At 37.8% G+C, this 11916-nt stretch overlaps 1 protein-coding gene across 2 annotated transcripts; it reads right to left on the minus strand.

Moving 5' to 3' along the window:
- Positions 1-65: 65 nt before the first annotated feature.
- Positions 66-11871, minus strand: ZCCHC4 (zinc finger CCHC-type containing 4). 2 transcript variants are annotated; one of them, XM_080386401.1, is made up of 13 exons: positions 11637-11871; positions 11211-11329; positions 9794-9876; positions 8886-9161; positions 8297-8377; positions 7930-8002; positions 6198-6348; positions 5582-5682; positions 4083-4204; positions 3402-3477; positions 2845-2896; positions 1970-2114; positions 66-299 (listed from the first exon to the last, which is right to left on the minus strand). In XM_080386401.1, the coding sequence occupies exons 1-13, from the start codon at positions 11746-11748 to the stop codon at positions 173-175; spliced, it is 1518 nt and encodes a 505-aa protein (XP_080242527.1). In that variant the 5' UTR covers positions 11749-11871; the 3' UTR covers positions 66-172. The 2 variants fall into 2 exon arrangements, with proteins under 2 accessions (XP_080242527.1, XP_080242528.1); XM_080386402.1 differs by lacking the exon at positions 11211-11329 and having other exon boundaries at positions 11637-11845.
- Positions 11872-11916: the final 45 nt, after the last annotated feature.

Raw genomic sequence — 11916 nt, forward strand, 5'->3', positions numbered from 1 at the left:
CATTTTAAGTGTGTAGTTTACTTAGTATGGTTTTTTTGTGCGAGTGCTGATGTATGATAAAAGAGTTGCCACTTAACCCATTTTTATTTTGGATGTTAATATTAACATTTTTAGAAAATGGAATCAAAGGCTGGCCATAAAAAAATGAGTAACTATGTATCAGCAACCAAAGTCACATCTTTTTTTTCTTATTATTCTTTAATTTCTTCCTGGAGAATATGGCACGCTTCATAGCTGATCTTTTACAGATGCCCATCTTCACCCTCTTTACAGTTTTCTGCCTTTGCTTTTCATCAGCTCTGTAAAGCAAAAAAAGAACTTACTAATTAGAATAAAATTGAGAACATACTTCTACATTTGCTGGTATTTTAAATAATCTGTCACGTAAGTATATGAACTCAGAAGTACTATCACAAAAAGTGCAAGGAACATTCCATCTTACAATGTTATGACATCTAATCTTCCTAAAATTGTTTGCCCACTTTACTACCATTATTTTTCATTTATGTACATATTCAGCATTTAAACAGATATAAAAACTTTAAGAAATGCCGCTCATCGAGTACAAAAAAAGCACATACTTTCATGCTCAATATATAACATATGAATATACACTAACAGAAAGACTTAGAAGAAATTATGTTGAACAACATCATGAAGACTCCCGCAAATAACACAGGACCTAAATATAACTAGCAAGTTAATTGTTTTCTGTCTCTGACAAAGGATGTACTTCAAAACACAAAACATTGGTGTTTTTATTAGAAAAAGAAACCTAAGTTATCTTCTGCAATAAATAAGCAAAAGAAGTAACTGATGTGCCGAAAGGACTAAACCATTCCAGTACAATGGACAGAGTATCTTACTTGACAGAACAAACAGATGAGGTTTCGTAATTTCTGTTAGTATTCTTTTTACTTTTGTAAGCAAAGAAAAAAATATTAAGGGAGGGAATTTTTAAGAGATATGTAAACCAAAATAATGCTACCTTTTATCTCTAATACTCTATAACCAAAACTCAGATTAATGTCACAGCAGGACACAAAGAATATACCTGTAGTACTCCACCATCCAGCAGGCATCTGGTCGACCTCTTGGTACTGATCCAAGAGGTTAACTATCTGAATCTCACTATGCAACAGAGGTACATCTTTTGGGAGAGAAGATTTGGATTTCCACTGCTACAGCCATTCAGGTGTCACAGGCTCACAAACAAACAAGTTCAAGTTCACAAACAAACCCATGCACTCTGGAGAGGAAGTTACTACAAAAGTGCAGGCCGACTACCCTGAACTGGAAAGACTGAGACAACTGCTAGACCATCTCCTAGCAAATCCCCTTTCTTCTTTTCAGTTAATTCCACCTGAAGACCATAACACACATTTTTTCTTGTTTTTGATACATACAGGTACATGCTTGTGTATGTTACAGAAGCACAATCATAGCAGAATAAAAGTACTTAATGAGACCCTCATTAACACAGATCTTACATGGTAGAGATTCAGACCATACTACAGAGAGAACCTGAAATACCAGAAGAAAAGAAAAAAAAGAAAAAGATACCACAACAAAGCAAAAGAGACAGGAAGCAATACAAACAGTGTAGTAACTTTTCTCTGCCCTTTCGTGAGGAATCCAAAGGCGGTCAAAGTGTTTCATTACTTTAATTTTGAATCTTCTCGACAGAGCCATCCCATGCACCATTCATTAAGTTTGGGATCCACATAAATCAGTTTTTGAAAGAAAAGCCACAGTTCAGGGACTGGGAGCCACAGCAAGTGACCTGCCCATTTTTTATCACGTCCTCCCTTCAGTGTAGACTACCCAGCAATAAACCAAGTGGGCAATAGTGAAAGTTGACATCAGCACCCAAAGCCAAAAATACCTCTTTCCAAATCATTTCCATGAAATAAAAACTAATCTCACCTGAATGCTACCTTTAATTATATTAATGCAATAGCACACTTACTGGCAAGCTGTTCTGGTGCGGGAGAGACTGGGACAGGAGCTGCGTTTGTGGCCTGCCTTGCCACAAACAAAACAGCCAGCATCTGTCTTCTCACAAGCATGGTTTTGAAGAGTGCAGCAGTTGCAATTGTTACAGTGAAACCAAGCTGCAAAATAAGTAACATGATTCATGATCTTGAAAAGGTTTAGAATCATCATTCTGAAACTAAGCGTTAAATATAGGCTGTATTACCAGGTTTTTAATTTTGTGCTAGTTTTATAGAGATGGATGTAGTCAGTTTCTGGTCCCTTACTGCATTTCATAAGGTATCCAGGTACTTCATTAGATATACTGTGTAACTATTCCAGTGTAACTGAACTATTTTGCCATTAGAACTATTATACTGTATGCGATCACAAAAAAAAATAGTCTAGATGTTAAAACGGACTTAGAAATTGCTATTTCTGTACCAGCAACAAAAAAAGATTGCTTCAGCTATTTAAACACAGCTATAAATACATTTGTGTATGAAACATAATTTAATCATGCTCTTTCAAAAATTTTAGTAACCGCCTATTTGTTTATGAAATTCTAATGAAAAAGTTTACAAAATCAGGAAATGCTTATATGACAAACCAAAATATTTAAGTTTTCCCATAACAAATATAAATGGGATTTAGTATGCCTTGACACAGATTTATCGCATTTCCACACAGTGCAAATAAACCTAAGTTACTCAGTGGCAACTTGTGAGAAATTGAGATTTTTCCCTTACTCTTTGTTTTCTGAATGATTACATTTTGTATCTTTCACAGAATATTCTTCTATTCTGGTTTGTAATCTCTGTTTCTTTGGACTATAGAAGCATACTTAGAAATTTTTTTTTCTGTACTTACAGGGTTTTACACATTTTTTGCAAAGCACACAATGTTTCCATCGTCTACCATCCTACAAAAGATGAATAAATGTTTCATGTGTTTGTTTAAAAAAATCCCCACAACATTCCATCTTAAAACTGAACTACCAATGTATGGTCCCCATTATTTACAGAAACAGGTCCTCTGTACGAAGCACAGTAACTTAGAAACAACAGTCCTGAGCATCTGTGACAACTGCAGCAAAATGGCTACATTTTGAAATTAGCAAGTTCTACAACTTCCAGAACTAAGAAGAAACATACATGTCAACAGATCCTTGATGAATAAAGGTATAAGTGGTATATAGCAAACTCTTCCTGACGTCTTTCCAACACAAAGGAATCAGGGAAAGAGAAATTAATTCCCACTGGGTTATGAGTGATGTCCTATGAAGTTAATAAGTCTATGAAAGTGAACTGTTCAGGGTTTCCCAGGGAAATCGGTATCAGAGCAGGTTTTTACCAGATCAAATACTACAGAAATTATTATCTGACTACTGCTAAAAGTGCTATCCAGACAGAAGTCAAAATACTTACTTTTGACGTACACGAGTTGCATATCTCACAGTGCTGGTTACCAGAACAAACATACCGCTGACATATAGCGCAAAACCTAGGAAAAATAAATAAATAAATGTATTCATTCACTATTTGCTCACAAAGCGATACAAATTAATTTTATACAAGCTCAACAATAAACATAAGCATTTGCTAAATTAAAGATGATGGTTTTGATGTATAAAATCGCCACTTAGGCCCAGAGCCTCATAATCATTTAGACACAGTACATTTGAATAAATTCAGGTGCCTGAATTCAAATTAGCAACACTATCAGCAGTAAATCAACCAAATCTATTCCTTTGACCTTGATGCTTCTGTTAGTGTTCATTCTATTAACTATTGTGTCAACCAAGCTGACTATCAGGCACAGCTATAAATCTATCTCATAGACATACACACAGTATTTCCTACAGACAAGCTGAGGAATGTCATCGTTCCACACTGGAAAACGTAAATTTCTTTTTAGCTGCCCGGTTCTCCTACACATTGTTTATAGGACACACAACCTTAGAATGAGACAAAGAAATGTGGTCTTGAGCCTGGCATCCAAAAGTTAGGTATGACAATACCAAACAGCACCATCCCAAAGTCCTTTAGAGACTTTATGCCCTAAGAAGAACACACTCTCCCAGTGATTTAAGTGTTAACACATCTTACCTATAACCCTCTTCTACAGGAAGTACAATCATACTTGGGGTGAGGTTCGTGAAGATCCTGACAGGGGACTGCCTACGACCTGTCTTACCATGTTTATAAAGTGCATGATTATCATAGTCTACCTAGAAGAACAGAACCATAGAAAAAGAGTCTTAAACAGAATGCTAAGCAGAGGCAGCACTACTTACATATTTATTATATGTGCCTTACGAAAATTTCATTTTTATATAGAAGACTCTAACCCCAAATTAGATTCCAAATTCTACAGCTAGTATTTTGTCTCATTTATTTTTAAATTTGTGCAACCACAGTATCAGGCTAGACTCAAAAAACTAAGTTCCTGATACTACAATAATCCTATTTTACTTATCCATTTTTGCTTTTTTGCATGGGATACCTAAGATAACATTGCAGTTGTTCCATAAAACAGCAACCCATTAAAAAAAACAGCACTATACCATTTGGTCTATCTGGAAGTACAAAAGTTGACATGCATCTTAACATATCTCAGAATAATTATAAAGCTGCAAATCCAGTCAGCACTGGTTTTTCCAGCACTGCCTTCAGAGACTTGCCAAAAAAACTCTCATCTCTGAACACTAGCACAACAAATGCAGACTCTAGCCTAGCAGGACTTTTCAATTTTCTTCCACAAATTTCCATTCTGCAAGTATGCACCTGTCGGAATTAATGTAAATTTTGTCACACTGAAAACCTAGCAGAAAAGATGAGTTAATGGACAGACGACAGGTGAATTAAAAATACATAATAAACTGTAGGAGTGTTACAAAGTCATCAAAGGTGTTGATATAAGAATTAGTCACTTTAAAAAGGAACATGTAAATATCTATAACAAAAAACAAGAATTTGAAAAACAGAGTACATTAGTTAATCCTTACAAATAGTTAACAAGACATGGCCTTGGAGAAGGAATAGACACCATAAATACCTCAAGCTAAGAAATAAGAAGGTAAGCTCATGGAGAACCAAATAGTTAATGAGACCAAACACAAAATTACTTGACCTATGTGTGAACTATCTTAATTAACATGTAAAAGATCCACCTTCCAGCAAAGAAAGCCCCGTACTAACAAAGCCCACTCCCCACAGTGTGTGAAAAGAATACTGCACCTTTAAATGGAGGCAAGGCTCCTAAGACCAATGAGAATTAAGTGTGATAAGCAATTGTAAGCAATTGTATAAACTGTTTTATGTCGCTTTAAGAGGTATGCTAACTTTGTGGTTTATCACCTAGCACCCATCTCCACACAGATGTGTAATAAACAAATATCTTAACTCTGTGTGTGGATCAGTCAAATACAGAATCTAGGCTTCACATGACATCAGAGGGTTTGCAGTACCTCCAACACAGTTAAAACGGAAGTTCAAGAAGGTGACCCATTTACAGACAAGTGCTACCTTTATATCTGCTTTCATTCATATTCCTGTTCACACTGCCCATAACTGAAATTTAGCAGATGCACTGGGTTCATTTGTACCTGGTAATCCATCATATTGAAGGATGGAAAAAACTCAAGAATACGAGACTCAAAGAAGTATGGAAAAATCCAGAACATGGGCATCTCTTGGTTTTTATGACCTAGTAATGAAAAGACTTAGATGTAGTACCTTGTTTTTCTTTAGTGTACATGAAGCACGAAAAAAATTACAGTAAACATTCTTAATACATAAACGTGTATGTATGTCATGCTGGGCCTACGAACCAATTCCCTTAGGCAACAGAAAGTTTTGGCTTTTTTTATATACGCAGAGCTGTAACCTCTACTTAACCAACAACTCTTGCCACCCACCTAGGCTGCTTAGAAACAGGCCTGGTTTGATAGCTTATTCTTCTCTACCATTAAAGTCCATTTTAATTGCAAAGTAGATTTTTAAGAGTTTTGTAAAAGTTTTTAAGAGAGACATAGAGAACTAGATACCATTAAACTAAAAGTATCAGGAAAGTAAATTAGACATATGGTAGCTGATCTTCAGAAATTATAAGATGACAGTGTTTACATTCACCCGGATAGCATGAATCACAAACTTTTAAACAGGTACTTTTCCTTACAGTGATGTTACAGCTCAACCCACCTATCTGACTGTAATACATACCTTCTTTTTCTGTCTCCTTCCACATCGCCATCAGTTTTTTAAAACTAGAAGCCAGTGCTTCCACTAAACCTCCAAATGGGGGATCAGTTACCATAATGACTCTTTCACCCTTGTCTTGATACAAGAATTTCCTACAAGTCTCACATGCAGCCTGTAAGAAACAAGAAGTTAATTTCCACAAATACAGATTAAAGAACTAGTAAAATATTGTCTTTGGCAATAAAATTATTATTTTACTAGTTTCAACTTTGAAGATGGAAGCTGTTTTCTCTTGTGGAGGTGAATTTCCTCTTGTGTAGCATTTAAAAAAACAACCAGATTTGGAGCACTGAGAACAAGTACCTTCTTCAGTTAGATAGAGATAATATATCAAGGCCAGATGCAGTACAAGCTTCCTAAGACAGCGTTCTTCCTAAAGGTACTAAGTTTAACTTGGAAAAAAAGATGTTATTCACAGCAAGAAAGCAAAGTTCAGGCTCAAAATACATTTTATTTATGCCCTTCAGTTTTACTCTGTAAAGCACCATCAAAGTAATGGGAAAAAATTCAGTCCACTGAAAACTGACTCAATCCATACTGGTTATAAAAATACAGTGTTCAAATTTTAGCAATCCACCATGAACCCTACTATTGAAGGAAATGTAAAAAGCTATGTATTTACTACCATCTTGCAGTGTTATCTCATCTATTAACTTTCCCAAACCAGATTTTTAATACTAATATGCATTCAAAAGTGCTGCGATTCAGTCCTTGAATATACAGCAATACAGTGTCATTACAGGTGTCACACCTTGAAAAAAACACTACAGTGTTTATAATGCAGATGAACAGTCTTGTTTTAAGTGAAAAATACAAAATTTGAGTACAGTAATGGATTAAAAAAAAATCAAATGTAAGACTTTCAGACCAGCTTCCCATTTCATTCTAGATGGTTCTTTTTATTTTCATGATTCCCATCAAAATTAGGCTTTAGAATGGAAAAAATATGAAAATTATCTACATAGTGTGAAAGGTATTGCAATAAACATGTTTATGCAATTCAGTGGTGGCTTGCTAATAATGGCAGAGAAAGAGCAAAGGCGGAGTGAGTATACTACTGGGATAAATGTTTGAAATGTATGTTTGGAATAGAATTACACTGATTCTACAAAGCTACAATAAATGTCCTACTACAGCTGCAGGTTTCCTAATGAACTCAAAATCAAGCACTTAATGTGGTATTTAAAAAGAAACAAGAAATTCAGCATTTTCTTTAACCTTTACACTAATTCAACCTCATTTTATGACAATAAGGTTAACCTTTCAACCTTGCTTGCCTGGAATAAAGCGGAAAACCCTCCTCTTCCCTCCCACCTCAAGCACCAGTGAACAAGTCCCAGGGCATCCACTGGGCTTGTTAAGGCTGGGAATAAAACAATTAATTCTGTTGTAGCAACACAAGAACAGGGCTAATGTATATTTATATACAGCAACAACTCACACCAAACTGTCATTTTAAAAAAAGCAGCAGTTAAGGTGTATAAGTAACATTAGTTATTATCATATATTAATAGGCAACATTTTTTTTAACCAAGTGGGAATTACTGAAAAGGCACTGTTGATTTCCAGTACTAATGACCATTTTTACCTCATGACAGTTGCTTTCTAGTAGACCAGACATGACTATCTTACAAAATTCTGCATCAACAACATGTATTTCTTTACAAAGCACTCAAGAAATACTTGGCCTTACCTCTCCACCAAAAAAATAATGATTAAACATGTTGTAGTGGCAGAATTCATCCTCTGTGTAAAACTGTGAATACCTGTAAAATAAGTTTTAATAGTAGTAGAAAAATATAAATTACTTCTTGCCTGCCCTAAGGAGCATTTACAGTAAAAACAAGGCTTTAAGAAAAACACCACCTTTGGGTTCTGATTACTGGCGAAACACACCAATACTGGGAAGTAAGTACAATACACACATTTGTGTATGTGTGCAGGAACACAGACACAGAGACAGGAAAAGGGAAAACAATCACCAATTTAGCTTTTAAAGCAGTAAGAACACAAACCTATGTACATACTCTTCAGACAGATAAACGTTTATCAAAACCTACCTGAAATCAATATCTAGCAGAAGGCTTCTAACCCTGAAATCTTCTTCTTGTGATGCTTTTGACTGGATCATTTCATGAAGCCTGAAGTATAATTGGAGCAAAGAAATTTAACACATAATCATTGGCTTCAGAAATTGTCTTGCAAGAAAAGAATGCCTGGTACTTTACTAAACCTAAAACCAAACAGACAGAGAAAATGGAGTAATCTGAATTTGGATGATTGCATTTGGCTAATATTCAAAGTTAGAAAAATATGTTAGTCTTAACAGATGAAAAGTCAGTGGAGCCTACTGGATCACTATGAACAAAGCAGAGGAGAGAGTAAAAACCAAAGCAGAGGAGGGAAGGAGGGGGCAAGAGAGGGGGGGAGCATGAGCGTGCGTCTGTTATTTGCAGGGCACCTAGAGTCCTCTCCTGTATCTTATAAGCTCAAGACAAGACCCCACTCAGATGCCTGGATAATCCCAGAAAACTGAAGCATAGTGAACCTCTTATTATGGGAGAAGCCTTGATTATTTAAGTATTAGTCAGCTGCACAGTTTTGAGAGCGAAATATTAGTTGGAAGTGTAACAATTCCCTCTGACATACCTGGGTGTTCCAACAGAGAGCACTCGTTTGAATCCTAAATCAATAATAAGATCCAGTAGGAACTGGCAACTTCTGTCTGTAAATAAATACTGCGCATTTGTTTTTTTATTCTCCAGCGGATACAGAAGTTGACTGGGACTTTTTAACTGGGCAGTGGAGATATCACACAGGAACTGGTGATTGGAGTGTTTTTCCCATTCAGCTGGCAATAGCAATTGCTGGCATTCCTGGCAAAACCTCCTCTCTGACAACGGCAACAGAACAAAACTCTTGTACCTGTAAAACCAAAAGACAACAGGGAACTAATTTTGAAAAAGCCTCTATAAAAGACATGAAGGGGAGGTATAAAGGGGGTTTCAAAAGAGTTGAGACTTTTAAACAGACCATGCAGCTTAAGCTGCTTTTGCAAAACTCCACTATCTACATGCAAATGAAGTAATATACTGGCCAAATATATTGAGAGTCCCCATAAAATAACTAGATTACAGAGTGAAGACTCCGTATCAACTACCAGTAAGAGCAGTCCTGTATGTTTATATACAAAACTGGGACATTATTTGTTACTGTATTACCTTTGCTTCTTTCCACAATGTTAACACTGCTACTTTCGCACAGTGAAGTCAGGAATAATTTTTTGAACCAAAACTGCTACTGACCTGTTGTTGGCACATTATGAGCACTAACGTAAGAAGAACTATACATTAAAAAAACCCATACAGTTCCTGGGCTGAAAATACCATGCTTTAATCAGATGTTTCATGCAATTTTCCCATTGCAGTCAGCCAGTTTTTCTAAATCCCTCTGGCTTCTTTTCATATTTTAATGAACCCTGAAATATTATCTCTACATTCAGTATACTTAAACTTGTATTACTTGATTTTTACTGAAGAAAATATACATAACAATACCTTTCCACATTTTGTCTGTGTGTGAAAGGAGGCTGATGATTTCTATTATATTCTTCACGTGCTGCAAGCCTCGTTTCTGACACCTGTAAAACTCATATATATAAAAAGTTACAAAATGAGTAGATATTACTCTATATTGTACGTTAAATCTCAATATTAAATAGAAAGGGTGCATCAAAGGTCTCATTCTTTAGTTACTCTGCATTCACATTCCTTAGATTGTTGTTTCAGAAGAACAAGAACGACTGCAGCAGAGGCATGCTGCAAAACAACACAAGTCTCTCATGAATTTAAACTGTGAAAAAATAAATATAAGCATTTCATTCTTCTACAACATGTAATACTCTGAGAAAAACTTACATGATCACGATGAAGACAGAAAGAGGTATACTTTCCATTATTCACACATGCCAGCAGTTGCATTCCCTCTGAAGAACTGTATGTGATCTGACCCTGAACAACTTGTAACAGCAGAAAAGTTGCCTAAGTCTTTTGTGTGTTTTTATTTTAAAAGCACAACAGTCCTTCTCTGAGTCTCCTACTTTGCTCCCACAATACATACTTATGGTTTAACAGAGTTCCAAGACGAGCGCAAAACTTAGGGAACTGATTTCTTTACAGGGGGAAGACAGTGAAGTACAACAGAACAAAAGACACCTGATACAAGTGGCATTCAAAACGAAATTTCACTAGGAATGTCATTTACATCTACACAACCAAGTGATCAACCACCTCATCTTCTCTTTATACAACTTTTCAGTAGCAACCAGCCCAGCAATGAACTGCTTACGAACCCGATTCACCTCCAGCCTGCCGAGGATAATGACCACAACACTGGACATTTTTATAGGAAACCGAAAAAGGAACGCAAAATGTAGTGGACAAAAGCCATGGGAATCTCACTGTGAATACACATCCATCCCAATTTTTCTACCCTACAATTATCTGACCAAAGTTCTTAGACAAAGAGAAACTGCTACAGATATTCTAAGACTATCGAGTATCGCGCTGGTGCCCACCCTCTCGCTATTTTGTATATCTCACTGCCTGCCTGTATCCACCAGATTTTCTCTGTATTAATCGCGAAGATGAAGCCATCTTGGGACTGGAACTATCCTATTTTGTTCAACATTGCACAGGATTAGCAAACTTCATACCTTGAATACCGAAGCCTTTTGGCAATACAGTAACAAATGCCAGCTCTGCTCAAAACGTACGCTGCCCTCCTTAACGGTTATACTTGAAACGTGTTATCTTGACATAAGTGCTCCACTAAACAGAAACTATTAGACAAAGTTTACAAAACAGCAATTGCCACAAATTTCCAGAACAAAACGTACTACTTTTTTCCCTAGTTTTAAATAGAAGGGAAAAAAAACCCGAATATTTACCATAGTCTTAAGCAGCGCTCGCTTACCTTCTCATCTTCCCACTGGAAAAAGTTACAATCTTTTCTATCCCTACAAGCCGAACAAGCATAAAATCTCCTCCCACCTCCTCCTCCTTGGCCGGTCTTCACGAACAGCAGAGCGGGCCCTGAAGGACAAAGCTCAGTTACGGGATGACACGCAGGGCACCAGCAGATGTTTTCACGCTTCCACTGCAGGCGCCAGGCTCCCAGAACCAAGCATTAACAAAGCGTTGCGTTAAAGGGCCTGGAATAACTTGGCAAAAAATAATTTTTAGATTTTCCGACACAAAGGCCGTATTAAAACCCAACCACTGGCAAGGGAGCCGGGGGCGCAGCTGGAGGCGAGCGACAGAGGCGCTCGGGGACGTGCCCTCCGCCGGGAAGGGCGGCCACCGTCGCCAGGGCCCCGCAGCGCCACCCCGGCCCACTCACCGTGCGGGCAGCTGGGAGCGCTGGGCGCCAGCCCCAGCAGCGCCAGCCCACCGGCCCCCGGCCGCTCCGGGCCGCACACGGCCGCAGGCCCCTCCGCGCCGCCATCCGCCATCTTTCCGCCTCCCTCCCAGCAGCCCCCGCCACCGGAGCACGGCGGCAGCGGCGCAGCCGGCGCCCCCCAGCGGCGCGGCGGCCCCACCTCCGCGCGGTAAAACGGGCATTAGCGGCAGGGCCCGCTCCCTGCAGCGCCGAGCCCGAGCCCAAAACCCCCAGTTTTACG

This window comes from Falco punctatus (assembly GCF_963210335.1).
Source record: "Falco punctatus genome assembly, chromosome: 1".
NCBI classification, from domain to species: Eukaryota; Metazoa; Chordata; class Aves; order Falconiformes; family Falconidae; genus Falco; species Falco punctatus.

Coding starts and splice junctions, on each gene's coding strand:
- ZCCHC4 (XM_080386401.1), bottom strand. CDS start 11,748: ATGGCGGATGGCGGCGCGGAGGGGCCTGCGGCCGTGTGCGGCCCGGAG. Junction 6,349..7,929: donor ATTATTTTTTTGGTGGAGAG/GTAAGGCCAAGT, acceptor TGTTTCTTACAG/GCTGCATGTGAGACTTGTAG. Junction 5,683..6,197: donor GAAGGAGACAGAAAAAGAAG/GTATGTATTACA, acceptor TTTCATTACTAG/GTCATAAAAACCAAGAGATG.